This window comes from Heterodontus francisci, chromosome 13, assembly GCF_036365525.1.
Source record: "Heterodontus francisci isolate sHetFra1 chromosome 13, sHetFra1.hap1, whole genome shotgun sequence".
NCBI classification, from domain to species: domain Eukaryota; kingdom Metazoa; phylum Chordata; class Chondrichthyes; order Heterodontiformes; family Heterodontidae; genus Heterodontus; species Heterodontus francisci.
Window position 1 is genome coordinate 104,261,998 of NC_090383.1, and position 22,377 is coordinate 104,284,374.

The window sequence follows — 22,377 nt, forward strand, 5'->3', positions numbered from 1 at the left end:
CTCGGCTGATGACTCAGTACTCCTCCATGTTGAACAGCACTTGGAGGAAGCACTGAGGGTGGCAAGGGCACAGAATGTACTCTGGGTGGGGGACTTCAATGTCCATCATCAGGAGTGGCTTGGTAGCACCACTACTGACTGAGCTGGCCAAGTCCTAAAGGACACAGCTGCTAGACTGGGTATGCGGCAGGTGGTGAGGGGAAAACATACTTGACCTCATCCTCACCAATCTGCCTGCCGCAGAAGCATCTGTCCATGACAGTATTGGTAGGAGTGACCACCGCACAGTCGTCGTGGGGACGAAGTCCCGCCTTCACATTGAGGATACCCTCCTTCGTGTTGTGTGGCACTACCCACCGTGCTAAATGGGAGATATTTTGAACAGATCTAGCAATACAAAACTGGGCATCCATGAGGCGCTGTGGCCATCAGCAGCAGCAGAATTGGACTCAACCACAATCTGTAACCTCACAGCCCGGCAGATCCCCCACACTAACAAGCCAAGAGACCAACCCTGGTTCAATGAAGAGTGCAGGAGGGCATGCCAGGAGCAGCACCAGGCATACCTCAAAATGAGGTGTCAACCTGGTGAAGCTACAACACAGGACTATCTGCGTGCCAAACTGCGTAAGCAGCATGCGATAGACAGAGCTAAGCGATCCCATAACCAAAAGATCAGATCTAAGCTCTGCAGTCCTGCCTCATCCAGCCGTGAATGGTGGTGGAAAATTAAACAACTAACTGGAGGAGATGGCTCCACAAATATCCCCATCCCCAATGATGGGGGAGCCTAGCACATCAGTGCGAAAGATAAGGCTGAAGCATTTGCAACAATCTTCAGCCAAAAGTGCCAAGTTGATGATCCATCTCGGCCTCCTCCTGAAGTCCCCAGCATCACAGATGCCAGTCTTCAGCCAATTTGATTCACTCCGCGTGATATCGAGAAATGACTTGAAGGCACTGGATACTGCAAAGGCTATGGGCCCTGACAATATTCCGGCAATAGTACTAAAGACCTGTCCTCCAGAACTTGCCGTGCCCCTTGCCAAGCTGTTTCAATACAGCTACAACACTGGCATCTACCCTGCAATGTGCAACATTACCCAGGTATGTCCTGTTCACACAAAGCAGGACAAGTCCAACCCGGCAAATTACCGCCCCATCAGCCTACTCTCAATCATCAGTAAAGTGATGGCAGGTGTCATCAACAGTGCCATCAAGCGGCACTTGCTTAGCAATAACCTGCTCAGTGGCACTCAGTTTGGGTTCCGCTAGGGCCACCCAGCTCCTGACCTCATTATAGCCTTGGTTCAAACATGGACAGAAGAGCTGAACTCAAGAGGTGAGAGTGACTGCCCTTGACATCAAGGCAGCATTTGACTGAGTATGGCATCAAGGAGCCCTAGTAAAACTGTCAATGGGAATCAGGGGAAAACCCTCCGCTGGCTGGAGTCATACCTAGCGCAAAGGAAGATGGTTGTGGTTGTTGGAGGTCAATCATTTGAGCTCCAGGACATCACTGCAGGAGTTCCTCAGGGTAGTGTCCTAGGCCCAACCATCTTCAGCTGCTTCATCAATGACCTTCCTTCAATCATAAGTGGGGATGTTCGCTGATGATTGCACAATGTTCAGCACCATTCATGACTTCTCAGATACTGAAGCAGTCCGTGTAGAAATGCAGCAATACTTGGACAATATCCAGGCTTGGGCTGATAAGTGGCAAGTCACATTCGCGCCACACAAGTGCCAGGCAATGACCATCTCCCCGTGACATTCAATGGCATTATGATCGCTGAATCCCCCACTATCAACATCCTAGGGGCTACCATTGACCAGAAACTGAACTGGAGTAGCCATATAAATATCATGGCTACAAGAGCAGGTCAGACACTAGGAATCCTGTGGCGAATAACTCACCTCCTGACTCCCCAAAGCCTGTCCACCATCTACAAGGCACAAGTCCGGAGTGTGATGGAATACTCTCCACTTGCCTGGATGGGTGCAGCTCCAACAACACTCAAGAAGCTCGACACCATCCAGGACAAAGCAGCCCACTTGATTGGCACCCCATCTACAAACATTCACTCCCTCCACCACCGACGCACAGTGGCAGCAGTGTGTACCATCTACAAGATGCACTGCAGCAACGCACCAAGTCTCCTTAGCACCTTCCAAACCCATGACCTCTACCGCCTGGAAGGGTAGCAAATGCATGGGAACACCCATGCGGCACAGTGGCGCAGTGGTTAGCACCGCAGCCTCACAGCTCCAGCGACCCGGGTTCAATTCTGGGTACTGCCTGTGTGGAGTTTGCAAGTTCTCCCTGTGTCTGTGTGGGTTTCCTCCGGGTGCTCCGGTTTCCTCCCACATGCCAAAGACTTGCAGGTTGATAGGTAAATTGGCCATTAGAAATTGCCCCTAGTATAGGTAGGTGGTAGGGAAAATATAGGGACAGGTGGGGATGTGATAGCAATATGGGATTAGTACAGGATTAGTATAAGTGGGTGGTTGATGGTCGGCACAGACTTGGTGGGCCGAAGGGCCTGTTTCAGTGCTGTATCTCTAAAACTAAAAAAACTAAAAAAACCCACCACCTGCAAGTTCCCCTCCACGTCACACACCATCCTGACTTGGAACTATATCGCCGTTCCTTCACTGTCGCTGGGTCAAAATCCTGGAACTCCCTTCCTAACAGCACTGTGGGTGTACCTACCCCACATGGACTGCAGCGGTTCAAGGAGGCAGCTCACCACCACCTTCTCGAGGGAAATTAGGGATGGGCAATAAATGCTGGCCTGGCCAACGATGTCCACATCCCATGAATAAACAAAAAAAAATATATAACTTTTTGAAGCACAGAACATTTGTGCCCTGACACGTGCAAAAATAAAATGTGTGTTCCCATCTGAGATTCCACCTGCGATGACAGGGAACTAGTGACCCTAAAACCAACCCTTTTATTGTCTGCATAAAAACACGTCTATCATAATTTTTTTTGGTGGGCTGGGGTTTGAGAAACATTCTCAATGTAAAAGTTGTAATGTCTGTTATATATGTGTAGGAAAGCACAGGAAGACTGGAAGGGATATGGCAATCAAAGTGATTGATAAAATGAGATTCCCCACAAAGCAAGAAAGCCAGCTTCGCAATGAGGTGGCCATCCTTCAGGTAGGAAAAGAAAATATTGGTGCAACTTTTTGAATGAGGTGATTCTGTGATTAATAACCAGTGTTTGTGTGAAATAGGTAGTTTCAAAGAAGTTTGGCATTTGCTGAGATCCATTTTATCTTTGCTTGGATAGTTCAATAGGTTACAGCATTGACTTTGCATTTTCTGCCCAGATCGATGGGACAGAGGTCATCTGCTGACTATAAAAGTTCATAATTGAAATGAATTCGGGCCTACTTAATCTATTTCCCAGCAGGCAAAAATGAAGTGTAATATTGCATATTATTAGACATTAATGAATACAAAATAGTTATTCCCAGCCAAAAGATGTTTGTTGTGGGAAATAGAGACTTCACAGTAATGAAGTAAGGGGTGTTTGATTCACTTGGTTGCACTCTCCTTCGAAGGCCATGAGTTCAAGCCCCATTCAAGGACTTGTCTGCATAATCCAGTCTGAAACATCTACACTGCCGGAGGTAGTGTAGATGTAACTAAACCAAGGCCCTGCCTGTTCTTCAATCTCAATTCAAATTCACGGTGTCCTGACTAACATCTATCTCACAGCCAACACCATCAAAAAAAAATTAACTTGTCATTTATCTCATTGCTCCTTGTGGGATCTTGTGCATCAAATTGGCTGCAGTATTTGCCTACATAATGAGAGTAACTACACTTCAAAACTTAACATTGACTGTGAAGCCCTCTAAGAAGTTCTGGGATGTGAAAAGGCACTATATAAGTGTAAAGTCTTTATTTTCTTTGCTGTTCTGAGGTTTAGACAAAAGCACATGTTGGGGGCAGAATAGGGGGCACCTGTGTTCTGTGTCTAGCTCAGTTATACCTGATCTAGGAGCCAATGCTGGAACTGGGTGTGAAAGTATTTTGAATTGTCAGCACTGAAGAATCTTAACTAGATGAGCTCAAAAATGCGTAAAGACTTGTTTTATTTAAAAATTCCAATTGGCAAAATACCATACGTTTGGGATTGTAAGGTTTCAAATTTGATTGCCTATAACTACCAGAGCAAATTTTGTTCTAATGCATTCTTTTATCTAATATATCTTCAAAGGCCTCGCTGAATAAATAACAATTTTACAAGTGAGCTGTTATGTTGGTGTGGCGACCATGTGTGTTGAGTGTACATATTGAAAAAAAATCTACACTAAGATGTTAATGATTATATAAGTCAATTTTATATATTATTTTTGTCCAAGATAAGATAGCAAGTGATAAGCTTCCAGATATTTATTTCCCCCCCACCAGCCCCAACCACCCATTGGAAAGCACATCATCTCCACGAGCTGACACCTGAGTAGGAGTCATGATCACAAGCCCACATTCCACCAGACTGTGGTAGGATGTTTTAGTAGGGCAACACACTGTTATAACAGCCCACTGCTCCTACAGGTTTTAATTTTCTCTCTCCCTCCTCCAGTTTTCTCCCCTCTTGTCATGAAGGTGCTGACTCATGCTCGGTATTGTTCCATGGGTGCTGGCCACGTGCTGGAGGAGGTGGGTGGATCAGAGTAGCAGGACAGAATATTGCCTCTTGCTTTTAGATCCAAGGTGCAGAACACCATTCCCTAACTTACAGGATGGGAAGGTGTCCCATCATGTGTCCTCTGGACACTCGCAATGGCAGTCATAAACCAGCCATGAGGTGTTGGATGAAATGGACAGGCCTGCCCAGCCACATTCAATAGATGTGAGAATCACAATAGCAGCTGTTTTTAATTGTAAGTCTCACTTGTAAAATTTCCCTGATAGCTCTGGACAGAGGCTGCATTACATTTTCCCTCCCATTATAGCTGTTTAAGTATACATACAGAGCTATGCTTTGCCTGAATAGAGTGGTGTGAGCACAGTCCAGATCTACGCTGCCCCTTCCGCTGCCCTCAAAGCAGATGCTTAGTGTCAAACTAATGTCTGCAGTATCACAGCAGTATTCATTAACAAGTCAACACTTTATAACCAGTCCTTTACACAGATTTTCAAAATTAAGAAAAAAAATCTTGTTCATTCTTAGAACCTTCATCATCCAGGAATTGTAAATCTTGAGTGTATGTTTGAAACTCCTGAAAGAGTCTTCGTCGTCATGGAAAAACTCCATGGAGACATGCTGGAAATGATTCTATCCAGTGAGAAAAGTCGGCTGCCGGAACGTGTCACGAAATTTTTAGTCACGCAGGTAATTTTTGTTTTGATTCTTTAACCTCACCCCCACCCAGCTGCCGCTTTCTCCCAATACCAACAGGCTTTAGCATAAGGATCAGTCGCATCCCAATTATTTATAAATGACTGTCATTCTTCCAGTGCTACAATCACATGTTGTGTCAGAAGTTGAGGTTACTTGAGAAGTTGTGAATTAACCCTTTGTGCCCTGAAAGGTAATGCCAACTTTTAGAATACAAGCAACCTCTTATTTTCTACATCCTAACGTCACACCTCACCCCACTTCTTGCTTTTCAGTATTCAGATTTTCCTTGCAATGCACTATTCCCTGCCTGAATAGGTAGATCGGTGCTCTCTGCCAATGCTCTTCTTTTTCATTAGAAGATGCAATACAGCAATCCGCATTGACTGGCTTTCTGATTATTCCTACCTTCCCCACAGTTTGACACAGATTGTGAATGGTCATTTGCAGAATCATAGGTGTGAAACCATTTTGTCCTCCATGGAATTCACTCTGTGATCTCTTGCAGTTTCAGGGCATGAAAATGGTGCAGACATGGGAGGGAAGAAAATGTAATAGCCGATGCTTTTCAGTTTGGTTTACAGACAGTTACTTTGCTCACCAGCCATACAGCTATCTCTGTATGCTGGTAGAAAGAATCTTTATTTTCAAAAGAGGATAACAAAATATTTCCTATTACACAAAGTTAATGCTTCTTGACATCTCAGTACCATTAGGAGTACAGATCAATTTTAATTGAAGGTACCCTGAGCAGCAGTTACTCAACATGTTGATGTTCAGTGCAGTAGTGGCAGACCTCAGGCACAAAGGGAGGGGGAAATAGAGATAAATAACCTTAAAAAAGCGGAGAATTATTGACATGTTCTGTTCCCTTCCATCCTATGACATTTAACTAGTATTTGAGTACTTGCAGAGAGAATGTTGATAGTTTTTCCGGGTTTGAGCCATAACTTTTTTTTTTTTAGCTCTTTCAAAAGCCAGCATAGGCGCGATGGCCGAATGGCCATCTTCTGTGCTGTATCATTCAATGATTCGAACTTTGGCGGAAACCCCAGACAAACAGCACAAATGGCTGATTATAGCCATTTATGCCATTTCTCTGGCTAGAGGATAGGGGAAATATTCTGCTGGAGTTATGGTGGGAGATTGGGAGAATCCCCACAGATATTCCAGATGCTTATGTTTAAAGTCTATATTATTGCTATTTCTCAAGAGTGTGAAAGAACCAAAGCAATGTACATGAGGGAAAAATCTGTCATATGTTGTGTGTGTCTGTCCAACTGTGTGCAAACATTATGGAGAGAGAATGCTTTGTGAGGTGCCGACTGTTAATCTCCCTGTTTCTTCCCTCTATAGTCTCCCAAACTGAGAAGGTAGGTGTCTGAATTCTGGGCTTCTACCCATGTACCAGTCTCAGACTATCCATTAGGATAGAGGGAACATTCTGCTTCTGCTGTGCACCACCTCATAGCACTATGGAGCTTATGGACGAACAGTGTGATGAACCACAGGTTTAAACTCCCATCCTGGTATTGAGGAGTGGGCCATTTGGGATAATTCAGACTTAGTTCATTTTGGGTATCTAGCATCACATGGTTTTCATTATTTATGGCCTTACCTGTAACTTAACCAGCGATATTACTGGATATTTGTCATTGGTTATAAAAAAAACTAGGAAAAGTACAGTGTGTCTACATAAAGTAAACAAATAAATGGTCAGAAATGAGTTTCACTTTTATCAGTTTTCTGGTATCTATTAAAACAGGATTGCATATTGTACCAGTCTCATTAACCTTAATCATTCAGTGCCTATAATCATCTCAGTTAGCGTAAACTGTGGGATGAAAACACTTTTATGTCTCATAAAGCATAGCAGTATATTTGTCCAGATCACTCATGAATTTTTTTTTTTTTTAAAGATTCTGGTGGCATTAAGACATTTACACTTTAAGAACATTGTACACTGTGACCTGAAGCCTGAGAATGTACTACTTGCCTCAGCAGACCCTTTCCCTCAGGTGAGTTTTTAAAATGTATTCACAGGATGTGGGCATTAGTATTTATTGCCCATTCCTGTACAACTGAGTTGTTTGCGAGGGCAGTTAAGAGTCAACCACATTGCTCTGGGCCCGGAGTCACATGTAGGTCAGACTGGGTAAAAACTTCCTTCCCTAAAGGATATTAGTGAACCAGATGGCTTTTTCTGACAATCTGGTAGTTTCATGGTCACCATTACTGATACTAACTCTTTAAATTCCAGATTTATTTAACTGAATTTAATTTCTCTAGCTGCTGTGGTGGGATACGAACTCATATCTAGGACAATGGGAACAGGAGTAGGCTATTCAGCCTGTCGAGCCTGTTCTGCCATTCTTCTGTCCTCCTTCTTGGTTAGTCGCTCAGGAACGAGGATGACTTTCTTCTACTCCAGGGTTGTGGGTCTTTAGGTGATTGAATAGTCCAACTCTGGATCTGCACACTCTGCCGCAGGTGGTGTTTAGTTAGGCGAGTGAATGGGATGCTTGAATTTCCGAACGCTCCTTCCACTGTTTGCACTTGGTCGCTACCTGGGCATATCGATGTTGGTCGAACTGGCTGGCACCTTCGCAGAATTAGATCACGGCTGATCATCTATTCAATAATATCCCCATATCCCATGATGTTATTAGTATTCAGATATCTATTGATTTCAGTCTTGAACATGCTCTATGATTGAGCTTCCACAGCCTCTGGGGCAGCGAATTCCAAAGATTAACCACCCTCTGAGTGAAGAAATTACTTCTCATCTCAATCTTAAATGGCATACTCCTTACTCTGAGACTATGCCCCTGATTCTAGACCCATCAGCCAGGGGAAACATCCTATCTACGTCCAATTTGTCATGCCCTGTAAGAATTTGTAAGTTTCAATGAGATCACCTCTCATTCTTTGAAACGCTAGAGAATACAGGTCCAGTTTCCTCAGTCTCTCCTCATAAGACAATTCTGCCATCATGGGGATTAGTCTGGTGAACCTCCTTTGCACTATGGCAAGTATATCCTTCATTAGATGGGATGATCAAAACTATACACAATACTCCAGATGCGGTCTTACCAAGGCTCTGGATCATTAGTCCAGGCCTCTGGATTACCAGTCCAGTAATTTTTTAATCTTTCGGGGGATATGGGCATCACTGGCTAGGGCAGCATTTATGCCCATCCCTAATTGCCCTTGAGAAGGTGGTGGTGAGCTGCCTTCTTGAACCACTACAGTCCTTGGGGTGTAGGTACACCAACAGTGCTGTTAGGAAGGGAGTTTATTTTTTTTTTAGAGATACAGCACTGAAACAGGCCCTTCGGCTCACCGAGTCTGTGCCGACCATCAACCACCCATTTATACTAATCCTACACTAATCCCATACTCCTACCACATCCCCACCTTCCCCTACCACCTACCTATACTAGGGGCAATTTTTATTATGGCCAATTTACCTATCAACCTGCAAGTCTTTGGCTGTGGGAGGAAACCGGAGCACCCGGCGAAAACCCACGCGGTCTCAGGGAGAACTTGCAAACTCCACACAGGCAGTACCCAGAATTGAACCCGGGTCACTGGAACTGTGAGGCTGCGGTGCTAACCACTGTGCCGCCCTAGTTCCAGGATTTTGACACAGCGTCAGTGAAGGAACGGGAGTTCCAAGTCAGGGTGGTGTGTGGCTTGGAGGGGAACTTGCAGGTGGTGGTGTTCCCATGCATCTGCTGCGCTTGTTCTTCTAGCTGGTAGAGGTTGTGGGTTTGGAAGGTGCTGTAGAAGGAGCCTTGGTGAGTTGCTGCAGTGAATCTTGTAGCTGGTACACACTGCTGCCACTGTGTGCGGTGATGGAGGGAGTGAATGTTGAAGATAGTGGATGGGGTGCCAAACAAGCGACCAGTATGCTACCATATGCCATACACTGCATTGTTAAGACAATGATTTTATTTTGTAATGTCAGCTCTTCCCCTTTGTCCAAAGTAAATCTCAATGACAGCCAGTTTATATCCTTGCATTTATTAAAATAAATTATCTTTATATTCGGGGTTCTAAAAGATTTTTACATTATACTTTCAATCTGTCTGTCCAATTATCTCACTCTTTTTATCATGTCAGCTCATCGATGGGTTATCAGTTGTATACCATAGCTTTACATTTGTATCCTCTGCACCATTTTTTTTTTGATTCTGTAGCATATTATCGCTCAAACAATCAGGGGTATTGGTTTGAAAGTGTCACCGAGTCTGTGTAGAGTCAAAACTGAATCTCTCTCTGATGATGACTATTATCGAGACTAACTTTAATTTGGTACTCTTCCAAAGCAGTGATGACCCCTTATTGTTTAGGCAAAATATATTCATAGAGAAAAAATGCAAGTACAATAAGCAAAGTGAACTAATGTATGTTGAATTTAGTAATGCTGTTTGGTTTCTGCTTGATTTTTAAAAATTATTTCTGATCGCACTGTAATTCACCGTTGCAGAATGGAAAAATGTGGGTTTAGGTCTGCAATTCTGCTGATAATGCAAATTCTCTTCCATTTCTCCTCATGGTCCCCCAAGCATCATATTATATTGGCTTGGAAATATGGCCTTAGATGGCACATTCCCTCAGTATACAATACGAACAATGAATCAACAGTGAAAGCTAACCAAAAGCAGAAAACATCACATAATAATGGAAAGGTCAATTGTGATGGGTCACCCTGAATAGAAATGAAAGTCACTTAATTATTTTAATTTTTGTTATCTTGTGCTGCATTCAACTAATGGCAGCTGTTAAAATTTGGGATTTATTCCAATACCACAAATGCATCAATCTTAAAAGAATTAATCACCAAACAGCATATTACCTAACTTAGAAACTGAAAGGATCTTTGGTCGGCATAACCAATCTTCAGTTTCTCCTCTTTAAAAAAAAAAAATCTCCATGGTGATTGGATGATATCACTATGTGAAAAGAACAGTTAAGATTTCCAACCCACCAGTGTGAGGTCACCGAAACGAGGATGCCGTAAAAATCTTGATTGCATCCCATAGCAGCTTCCTGCCACTTTATTTTACCATGGAATAATTCAAGTTAGAAAAATTTAGATGTAAATATGATTAGTATACAGGGAGCTAAACTGAGGCTCAGATTACGAGCTGGCTTTGACATTATCATTTGTTTCATCTACCCTGTCCTGCTTTCTCCACTGAGACATGGTGGCATCATGTGCTGTAAGGTAATTATTCTTAGTGAGCAATTTTTGTTCTTTGAAAGATGCATTGCTGGGGATGGCTCTTTTAAAATAAATCTAAATGTTCCTGATCTAAGCATAAAACATTAGCCGATTTTAGCTTAATGCATTAAATTTAATCCATCCACTGACTTTCACCCCAGAGGCAATGTCACATTTTAAAATCTATTGACTTCTCTATGGCAGACTAACATCTTAGAGTCATAGAGTTATACAGCACAGAAACAGGCCCTTCATCCCAACGCGCCTGCGCCGACCATGAAGCACCCATCTATTCTAATCCCATTTTCCCAGACTTGGCCCATAGCCTTGTATGTTATGGCGTTTCAAGTGCTCATCTAAATACTTCTTAAATGTTGTGAGGGTTCCTGCCTCTACCACCCCTTCAGGCAGTGTGTTCCAGATTCCAACCACCCTCTGGGTGAAAAATTTTTTCCCCCACTCGCCTCTAAACCTCCTGCCCCTTACCTTAAATCTATGCCCCCTGATTATTGACCCATCCACGAAGGGAAAAATTTCCTTCCTATCTATCCCTATCAATGTCCCTCATAATTTTGTACACCTCAATCAGGTCCCCCCTCAGCCTTCTCCGCTCCAAGGAAAACAACTCCAGCCTATCCCGGTCTCTCTTCATAACTGAAATGCTCCAGCCCAGGCAACATCCTGGTGAATCTCCTCTGCACCCTCTCCAGTGCAATCATATCTTTCCTATAGTGCGGTGACCAAAACTTTACACAGTACTCCAGCTGTAGCCTAACCAGCGTTTTATACAGCTCTAACATAACCTCCCTGCTCTTATATTCTATGCCTCAGCCAATAAAGACAAGTATCCCATATGCCTTCCTAACCACCCTATCTACCTGTGGCTGCTGCCTTCAGTGATCTATGGACAAGCACCGCAAGGTTCCCTCTGTACTCCCTAGGGTCCTACCATCCATTCCCTTGACGTGTTGGTCCTCCCAAAATGCATCACCTGACACTTCTCAGGATTAAACTCCATTTGCCACAGCTCCGCCCATCTTACCAGCCCAACTACATCGTCCTGTAAACCAAGGCTTTCTTCCTCACTATTTACGACACCACCAATTTTCATGTCGTCTGCGAACTTACTGATTATACCTCCTATACTCACATCTAAATCATTAATGTACACTACAAACAGTAAGGGTCCCAGCACCGATCCCTGCGGTACACCACTGGTTACAGGCCTCCATTCGCAAAAACAACCCTCGACCATCACCTTCTGCCTCCTTCCACTAAGCCAAATTTGGCTCCAATTTGCCAAAATACCCTGGATCCCATGGGCTCTTACCTTCTTAATCAATCTCCCATGCCAGACCTTACCAAAAGCCTTACTGAAGTCCATGTAGACTACATCAACTGCTTTACCCTCATCCACACCTCTTGTCACCTCTTCGAAAAATTCAATCAAATTTTTTAGACACGATCTCCTGCTTTTAATTATACTGACTAACAGAATAAATGATTAAATACAGTGTACTGCAATAATTTGCAAATTGACTATTTTTGTCCCTTCTACAGAAATCTTGGCTAATGTTTTCAACTGCTTATACTTATTAGGATTCAGCTGTACAAAATTCTTGTCTTGTATTCTGCATTGCGTGTCAAGGTTGTATGGTGAAGATTCTGGTTTTAAATCAGATTGTGTAACTTTAAACATTTTTAATAACTAGTGGGATAGATTTGGGGAAATAACTGCAGACTTCACCAGGAAGGCTTGATTCATGAACTGTAACCAAGGCCAGAATTTTATGTTGGGCAGAAATACAAGCCTAGTTTATTTAATATCTCCTCATTATCTAATCCTTGGAATCCTGATAACATTCTGGTGAATTTGTGCTGCATTTCTTCCAAGGCCAATATCTCCTTTCTAAGATGTGGCGCCTAGAACTGTACACAGTACTCCGGGATGTGATTTTGTACAGTTGGAGCAAATCTTCCTCCCCATTATATTCTATCCCTCTAGTTAGAAAAGCTTACATTCCAGTAGTCTTTTTGATTTTTTTTTTTGTACCTGACTACTACATTTTAGTGATCTGTTTACATGGACCCTTAAATTTCTTTGAATCTCCACTGTTTCTAGCTTTTCACCATTTAATAGTACTCTGGTTGATCTTTTTTAGGTCCAAAAATGATGACCTCACACTTGCCTGAATTCCAGTCTGTCTGGCAGTTTTGGCCACTAATTTAATCTATCAATGTCTCTGCAATTTCATGCTCCCTTGTGCACTACTTACTATTGTAGAGGCATGAAATACAAAAACAAAGAGTTAATGTTGAACTTGTGCAAAATCTTTGGCAGCAGTTAGAGTATTGTGTGCAATGTTGAGAACCCCGTATAGGGAAGATATAAAACCAATTGAAAGTGTGCAGTGTAGATTAACTAGGATGTTACCAAGTTTAAGGTTACAATTATGAAGAGATCTGACAGAATTTTTCCACTGGAACAAAAAGCTTAAAGGGTGATCTAACAGGGGTTGTCAAGATTATGAAGGGTTGTGACAAATTAAGTAGCAATAGGTGTTGGGAAGATGGTAAAATCAAGGAACAATTATGGATAACCATAAGAATTAAGGGAGAGGTTAAAAAGAAATTGATGTACTGTACATCCATAAAATTTTTTAAAAAATAATTTAAATATTTGCTTGAAATAGAGAAATACTAAGGTCTGGGCAGTAAGCAAGAAACTGGCATTGGACTAGTGCCATGTGGAGAAAATCACCATCACTTCATGGGCCAAATGGCCTGTTTTTATTATCTGTGGAAGTATGACCCAGCCTGTCATCGGGGCAAAACTTTAATCAGTAATACTTGTGATTTCAAAATTAACTACTGCAAAAAAGCTATCCATTCATACTGCGGAGATTTGTGTATATCTTTTAAAGTCATTCTTGAATGAAGGCTGAGTTTTTAACTTTGTTCTAATGAGCTTTGACATTTTTCTTCTAGGTAAAGCTCTGTGACTTTGGCTTTGCTCGTATTATTGGTGAGAAATCATTCCGACGGTCTGTGGTGGGAACCCCAGCCTACCTTGCACCAGAAGTCCTCCGGAGCAAAGGCTACAACCGGTCCCTTGATATGTGGTCAGTGGGCGTTATAATCTATGTGAGCCTTAGTGGCACTTTTCCATTCAATGAAGATGAAGATATTAATGACCAGATTCAAAATGCAGCTTTCATGTATCCACCAAATCCATGGAAAGAAACCTCTAGTGAAGGTAAGATCTTATCCATCAAATCAGCCTAAATTGTTAAACTTTCAAATTAGCATCTTAAGCATAGGCATGATGATAGAAATTGTGGATGTGTAATTAGTGGACTGTAGCTTACTAGTTATTTGTTGCTGAAGATGCTGCACTCCATTAGCTATGAATGAGGGATTTTCTCTGGTTATCTTGGATGTGAACAGTATTGCACACACAGCTTCTTAAAGGGGATGGCAATGCGAAAAATATTATCAACCATGATAAGACAATTATTATGTAGTTCTTCAAATTACCTACTCATCTTATATAATTATCCTCATCCACATGTTGCCCCTTGGCGATATCATCTGTAGACATGGGGGTAGCTTCCACATATACACTGATGACACCCATTTGTACCTCACCATCACCTCTCTTGACCTCTCAGTTGCCTCTTCGCGGGCAGGCTGCTTGTCTGACATCCAGTCTTGAATGACCTCAGTTTCCTCCAGCTAAGCATTGGGAAAGCCAAAGACATGGTTTTCAGCTCCATAACAAACTCCACTGATACCATTCCCTCTCCCAGAAGTTGTCTCAAGTTGAACCAGATTACTTACAACCTTAGCATCCTATTTAACCCTCAGCTGAACTTCCCGCCCTATATCCTCTCCATTATAAAGACTGCCAACTTCCTTCTCAGTGAAATTGCGCAGCTCCACCCCTCCTCACCCTTTCCCATGTGCAGGCTCAACTATTCCAATGCTCTGCTGGCCAGCCTCCCATCCTCTATTCTCCAGAAACTTCAGCTCATTCAAAGCTCATCTGTCTCTATTCTATCCCATGCCCATCTTTCCTGTACTCATTGACTTACATTGTCTTCTGGTCAACCAACTTTTCAAATTTAAAATTTTCAGCCTTCTGTTCAAATCACTATCTCTTTGACTTCCTGCAGCCCTACAATTCCCAGCCTGAACACTCTGTTCCTCTGACTTTGGCATCTTGTGCAAATTGGCTACTAAGTTTGTCTACACAACAGTGACTACAATTAAAGTGTTTCATTGATTTGGGATGTTCTGAGGATGAGAAGGATGATATATAAAAATGCAAATTTGTCATTTATTCACCTCTATAGCCATTACTTCAGTATGAAACTTCTTGGTTTGAACATAGTGTGTTTATATACCATTACTCTCAAATTTATTTGCCCAATGTAAATTTTTATGTACACTTCCTCATGAAGTAAAATGATAATGCAATAATAGAGGATCAAATTGGTTAAAGAAAGAACTTGCATTTCTGTAGCGCCTTTCATGATCTCAGGATGTTCCAAAGCATTTTACAACCAAAGAAGTAATTTTGAAGTTGGGTCACTGTTACAATGTAGGTATCTCAACCCCAATTTCATTTGCTGTCCTATAATTAGACAATATAAAAATACATTGGCCCAGAATGTATGACATATGGTATGCATGAGCATTGTGCTCTCATATTTGTGCTTTGCTTATTTGTTCAGGTCATTACATGTCACTAATTCAATATATTTTTCCCCTTTTGGTAGCCATTGATCTAATTAACAATTTGCTGCAAGTAAAAATGAGGAAACGTTACAGTGTGGACAAATCACTCAGTCACCCTTGGCTACAGGTAAGGTGGATGTTGCATGATCTGCAGGAATCCTTCTGGTTATGTAAAGCACTAAAGATGAATTTTATATTCCAATTTTGAACTCAGAAGATGGCTAGATGAACCAAAATGCTCTTTGCTGGTTCTTTAAATGGCAATGAGAAGCATTTTTTTTTGCCATTTAAAGGAGCAGCAAAGACTACTTTGGTTCAGCTAGCCAGACTTTAACTTCTTACTGTAACAAAATCTAAATTGTTTGATGCTAAAGTTAAGATTTTCTAATTTTTCCCTTGGATTTCATCGGTTTGTTAAAACAGTACCGATTATATTGCCTATGCATCCTTTTCTAAGCTGATTAACAGTTTCAAAATGGTATTGAATAGTTTCGGGCAGATGATGCCGCTTTCACACTGTGCCAATGATTCCAACACTGAAGTGGCACAGTGTTGAAATATTGATTGATATAATAAACCTGTTGCTCTGAGTGTTACATAGATTGTGCTTTATGATGCATGTATCTGGCACTTGTTATAAGTTTATGGAGATGGGGAGATGAGAAATAATCAATTGTTGGATTTTTAAAGATTTTTATTGCTCAGCCTTGAATAAAGTGAATAATTTGTTCACCTGTTATGTCTTATTATTGATCTCTGCTTCACCTAGAAAAGATTATTGTGAATTCACCATGTTTTTCCTATGTGTTCCTAAATATTTTGATGTTTTCTTATCTATGTGCTCACAGGATTATCAGACATGGCTGGATCTCCGAGAATTTGAGACCAGGAAAGGAGAGCGTTACATCACGCATGAAAGTGATGATGCACGTTGGGAGGAATATTCCCTAGAACACCATCTCCAATACCCCAAACACTTCATCATGGCACCCAATCTAGATGATATGGAGGAAGATCCTTAATGTATCAAACTGGGCAAACTGCCATGACTGAATAATATCACGGCTATGATGTGGAAATTTACTGCCACCGGAGTAAAAGGAAGCCAAGACTTGTTGCTGCTTGTCGTAAGGCACAGCCAAAGCGGATTGGATACTGCCCAGCTCTTTACATCAGCCCATCTGACAATGAAGGGAAATGATGTAAATGAAGACTGTGCAAACCTGTAGCATATTTCAGTTGTACAGGTGCAGACTTGGTGACTGGTGTATGCGGAGAAAGAGGACATATGAATGCTGTGAGCTTTAGATTTTAAACCAAACATTCCTTTTCTAGTATTTAGCTGGTTTAATACTATCCACCCAAGTACCTCTCTGGTAACTAGTCACTTTGTACTAAGCCATAAATTTAATTGTTTACTAAATGCAAAGCTAGATCAGACAATCTCTTTTTCACAAGTGTTTTATTTTTAACTTTGAGAGATGGAAAGTTACTGAGAAGAAAAATTTGTCCATTGTAGGACAAGGGCTATTGCTTGGACCAAATTTAGTTTAAATAGCGATCTCTGGTTATAAGGTTGGTTCTTATCTTTACATTTCCAGTTCTCTCCAGAGATGGTCATTGTGGTATAGACAGCTCCTGGTTACTGGGACAGTATTACTTTTATTATATATGAAGGGTCTCAAAGAATGACCGTATCACTTTCATTGATTGCATTGTGAAGATGATGTAATTACGTCACCAAACATGCTTGTGCATAAGTTTTAAAAAGTTATGTAAAGCTGCAGCATCTCTTTCCTGACACTGAGTACAGCATTGGCAAACCACTATCCAATAGTCATTCAATTGCTGATCCATTAGTACTGTAGTTCAAAATATAACTATCAGTGCTACAATAAAGTGACATCAGTTGGTTCAGAATGAAGAAATGCTGCTAAAGGAAGAATACTGGAGTCCTACAACCCACTTGTATACAGGACCCATTACACCAGATTAAGCTATAAACTCTAGAGTGCAGCAATGGAGGGAGAGAAGTTTCTAGGATTTAAGTTGTAAAGTCCTGTTATACTACACTCTTGTCACCAGAGGGCACTACAGAGATGTTTTGCCATGTGGTGCTGGAAGTCCACTACCCAGTGGTGGCTAGTATTGGTGTAAGCAATATGGACTTCTCACATTGTTCTTGCTTCATTATAGTGGAAGTGCAAATCCCACTTGTGCAAAACCCATCATTTCCATTTTTAACTATTTAATATACTATTCTGTGCTGTTGGTCCATGTTCCACCAATTGAGAATGTGTCACTGTTTTGTCAACTGTTGTCAATCAGTAGATTACTGGCAGCAGGAAGCCAGTAAGTAGTACTCTATATCTGCGCTTGAACATGCATATGAAGATCTTTGCCATGTCTTTCCAACCTGAGAGCAACATTAGTGGTGATGGCATAATGGACTGAACAGCCTCATGTGCTATTTATGATACCATGAAGCTCCACATTCCCAATAGTTCTGAAATCATTGACAGCACTGGGGTATGCATTTCTATTATGACGACTCCAATCTCCAATAATTTGCTCCTTCACCGTTGAGTCAGTGCAATTTTTGCGTAGTTGAGGCCTTTGACTTCAAACTTCATGTAAATGCAATAAGTCTCTGAACCAGTGGGGGGAGGTGTGGGGAGGGGAAGTCCTGCTGTTCCCTTTGGTCGATCTCTGCAGCAGTTTTATCATGAGTTTTTCACTTGATTTACAACATAGTGGTGAGACAGGCATGAGTTAAAAGGTATAATGTTCTTTATGACATAGAAATGCAACCTGGGTACGACAGCAAAAAGGGCACTGCCTTTTTTAACTCTTGGTTCAATCCAAACACGAGAAACTGCATACGACAAAATGCATAACTTGCACAAGACAGGCTATGCACTTGGAAGGATAACAGGAAAGATGTGAGCTATCTCCTCCTGAAAGTAGCACCTGCTCGTGACCTTACCGTATGCATTGAGATTATATATGTGTCTCAGGTATGATTGACATATATTCCTCTCGTATATTTGGTTTTATTCAAAAATACTTAATTTTTTTCCCTCCAAGTTGGATGACCTTTTTTAAAATCATGGGATTCCATTCTAACAGTTTATGGTTTTAATCAAAATAAATATCTTGGTGCAACAGTCTACAACAGGGATATTTTAGTTAGAAATTAGACCAAACTATTGGTGAAAAACAATGGATTTTAAAATGAACAATGCGGTGCATTGACATCCACTCTTATCACAAATAGCAGTCAACCAATGCTTTTCATTATAGGCAGGCCCAAGGAAAGGTGCTGATTGGTTGGCAATCATTGAAAGTCCATTCTCTTCGCCCTACCCACCTACATAAATATGCAGAGCCTTTTGCCCTCTGACACTGAGCAACAAAAGGTTCAGTGCTGCTGTGAAGTCGGGGAGATTACAGGTAGCACCAATCAGATTTGGTGAGGTATCTGGCTGTATCAACAGCCTGCACCTTCCGATTCAGTTGAGGCTGGACTACTGCCTCTTCCTTGCCTGTTTTCTTCCAGCACTGGTTAATGAATGGATTTGAAAAATAAAATTCTTGGTAACCATTTCTGACCTGGCTTATACGTAGCTCCGCGGTATCCGTGGCAAAGAGTATCTTGAAGGCAGTTTTTCTTGTTTGGAGGAAGGAAGAGCCCATGTTATCCATTTGCAAGTGATGTCTTGCACGGGACATATTGATGTTTACTCAGTCCATTCGAGTAGTGCAGTAAGAGGGTGAAAATCCTCATTTCTGAGCAATTAATCATTTGCTTTAGAGTTGTTGCATTCCACGTTTTCCACCTATTTGGGCTGTACTTTCTGTCCACTTACAATCTTGGGTCAAAAGGCCCAGCTCATGGTACGCAGGCAAACCTGAAATGGTATGCCACAGTGAATTCATTTCAGCATACATGTCCTCATTTTCAAATCCTTTCCACTGCCTCATTCCATTTTATTTCGGAAATCTTCTGCAGCTTTCATTTCATTAGCTGTGGATTTACTGGACCATCAGAGATGCATATAGCAGCAACATACACTCCTGGCATTCTCTTCCAAAACCATCGCACCTGGTTACCTCTCTCCATGCTTTTAGTTGGCTGCTTAAAAACCTATCTCTTGAACTGTGCCTTAGATCACTCTTCCCAACTTCAAAACTCCGATATTTCTTGCTAGTGTCTACCTCTCCCTTCTGTAAAATTCTAATATGCTATTTTATGTGATGAATGGAATAGAAATGGAAGTTGGTGTTCAGCAAACTATTTTTTCCACATATTAAAAAAAGACCCTTTTTAAACAAAAATGGCACAAATTGTTGTAAAATAAAAGCACCTGATTTAATTTAACACACAATATGTATGGACCTTAGAGTTCATTTGAAAAACTTGTCTATTTTAAGACGCTGTAATTGTTTTTTTTTAAATATTAAAATTCCAGCAGTCTAATTTGCAGCTGAAACAAAAATAATTCAGTACTGTCATATGATGTCTGTTATAAAATTGGGTTCAAAGAAAAGGTTTGTATATGAGGAAAAAAATGTGTAGAATTCAGAATGTGAATTTTCTATGGAGTATTTTGACAATAAAAATTTCTGGCACATACACAGGGCTGTTTGAGAGGATAGTCAGTCGTAGAGCAGTTAGAATAGATAAATAAGCTATGATTTTACCGTTATGCAATGCAGGAAAGATTTTCCAACATTTTGCATGCTTAGGTTTTGTACAAATGCACAGGGACCACTAAATTTGAATACAACATACAATCGTGTTCGTTGAAAAAGGCTAGTTCATGACATTATGAAGCACCAGCTGTAATGTGACCAAGACTTTACCTGAGACATTTTTCCAATTTTTTTTTTTGCATTTTGTGAACTTGCTGCCTGCAAAGTTGAACAAATGTATAGTTGAGTTTTTGAGTATTTTCTGGGGGGGAGGAACTCCCATTTTATGCTTTAGTTTTAGACTGTTTTGCTTATACTTGTGTATTTAAGTGTGCTATTTTTTGTCCTGTGTTAATTACAATAGTGTGTTATTCGACTAAATAAATTGTGCACTCCAATACTGGAAGATAATATAAGGAATGGAGTAACCTGGTTATAGTCACAAACTTCCCAAAAATAAACTTTACCCAGTGGCTTTAGCTCTGGTTTCATATATATATATATATAATTTTTATATGTTGAAAGTGCGATGTCTGTTGACTTCTTTGCTCTAACCATTTGATTTTAAGTGCAATTTTGGAAAAGGAGTTTAAGTTTAGAGTCTATTTTAAAGATTTAAGATATTGTCCAGAACAAGGTTTACCTTAGTATTTTCCAAACCTATAATGATTAGGGGGTGTGCAAATGAACCAGTACTTGGTTTGTTACCTTGTGTAGTTAAATTGTTATAAAATATTAATAAATTGAACACAACTGAAAAGTTATATCACAGAACATATTTTTGTACAGCCAAATCCTATGTCGTGGATTCTGCTTAGAGAACAGTTTTGGTTCAGCACCAGAATTTGGCTGCACACACCTAATTATCAACTGGGACCAAACCGGGCACTAGAAAAAGGTACAGAAACAAAGTTACCACATAGGTGGAGCAAAGAATGTGAAATTCAAGTTTCCCTTTAATTTTGAATTGATTTAGGAAAGTTCCTTGAAATGCAAAAACTGCATGGTAACTAATCATGGTCACCATAAAAATGATTTTGCATTCCTTGTCTCTTACCTATTTGCTAGGGTTCTTATCTTTCATTGTTGCTGTTTTCGTTAAGACATGCTGAATGTTCTGGAGTTAGTTTGTCAAGTCAGGTAAATGCTACATTGTGTTGGGTAGCTCTACGCTGATGAGTAAATTAAACTGTGTTTGTAAGTTGTGCATTCCCAATTACGTTAACAAGCAACTGTTTCCAATCTTACTATTTGTAATCCGATTTAGTGACGTGCCATGTTGCTGCCTCTGTTATGATACAATCCAGTGCGCTCAGCAATGTTGATGTACAGGCAATAAACAGTAAAATGCAACTCTGCAACATTTTAAGTGGTAAAATCCACTTGCCATAAGTTATTACCACCTAGAATTTTTTAAAAAACATATTTTGAAAGGAATTTGTTTAAATTCATTGTACTGACATTTAATATTGATGTAATGTATTATCTTTATAAGACCATACTTGATCTCTGATAATTAACAATTCAACTCCATTTTAAAAACTGCACTGTAGACAGAAGATTGGAACAGTCCTTGGCTCACTAATGCACATAGAACAGATTGGTAGATTGTTCACAAAATATGTACTATGGCAAGAATACTGAAAATGTACCAGAGGTGTGAAAGATGTCAGTAAATACTATTACCAATAAATGAAATCATGTTCACAGCATAATTTGAGATATGTATGTCATATTACCCATGCCATATACCTGGGTTCTGGTACAGACTATAATAACAAAGCTGCTGCAAGTCTCAATTTTGTTAACGTTTTGTCCCAAAAAATTAATTGCAGCTTGCAGTTCAAGGGCTAAAAATGGAAGGTGAAACCAATATGTTTTGTTAATTTAGATTTTGGGACTTTTATTACGTTAAAGGCGTTCTATAAATATTTGTAGAATTATTTTTTGCATTGGCTTGTCCTACAATAGTTGTTGCCTTTTTGTGTGTTTGCTTCTGTGCAATTTAAAAAAAAACAATTTTTGCATGCCCAGTTTTGTGCTGAATAGTCATGAAATACTGGAGGTGGTTAAATAAGGGCTCTCCAGCATCTTTACACTGAACTTTAGCTGGTCAGTGTAGTAGCTGTGGTCCGTACTCATTGTTGTGAAGTGTGATGGAAATCAAGGAACCATAGACTTTAGACAACAGCACAAAGGACCAATTGACTGTTAGGGAAATATTTACAGCCTATTCCTGGGAATCTTTACATCATCAGTGTTGCCACTGGCTTGGCAGGAGTCTTATAGAAAAGTGTTTTTGTATATTTTAGTACTTACAGTTTAATAAAACTCTAATTGGAATTTCAAA

General features: G+C 40.7%; 1 protein-coding gene across 1 annotated transcript in view; it reads left to right on the forward strand.

The window, feature by feature from the left end:
• prkd3 (protein kinase D3) overlaps positions 1-22,377 on the forward strand; it is a 351,854-nt gene extending 329,477 nt beyond the window's left edge. The window contains exons 15-20 of the mRNA XM_068045311.1: positions 3,062-3,168; positions 5,195-5,356; positions 7,282-7,380; positions 13,581-13,848; positions 15,374-15,459; positions 16,181-22,377. Coding sequence (XP_067901412.1) covers positions 3,062-3,168; positions 5,195-5,356; positions 7,282-7,380; positions 13,581-13,848; positions 15,374-15,459; positions 16,181-16,354 — 896 coding nt within the window. The 3' untranslated portion in view covers positions 16,355-22,377. The remainder of the gene's footprint in view (positions 1-3,061; positions 3,169-5,194; positions 5,357-7,281; positions 7,381-13,580; positions 13,849-15,373; positions 15,460-16,180) is intronic.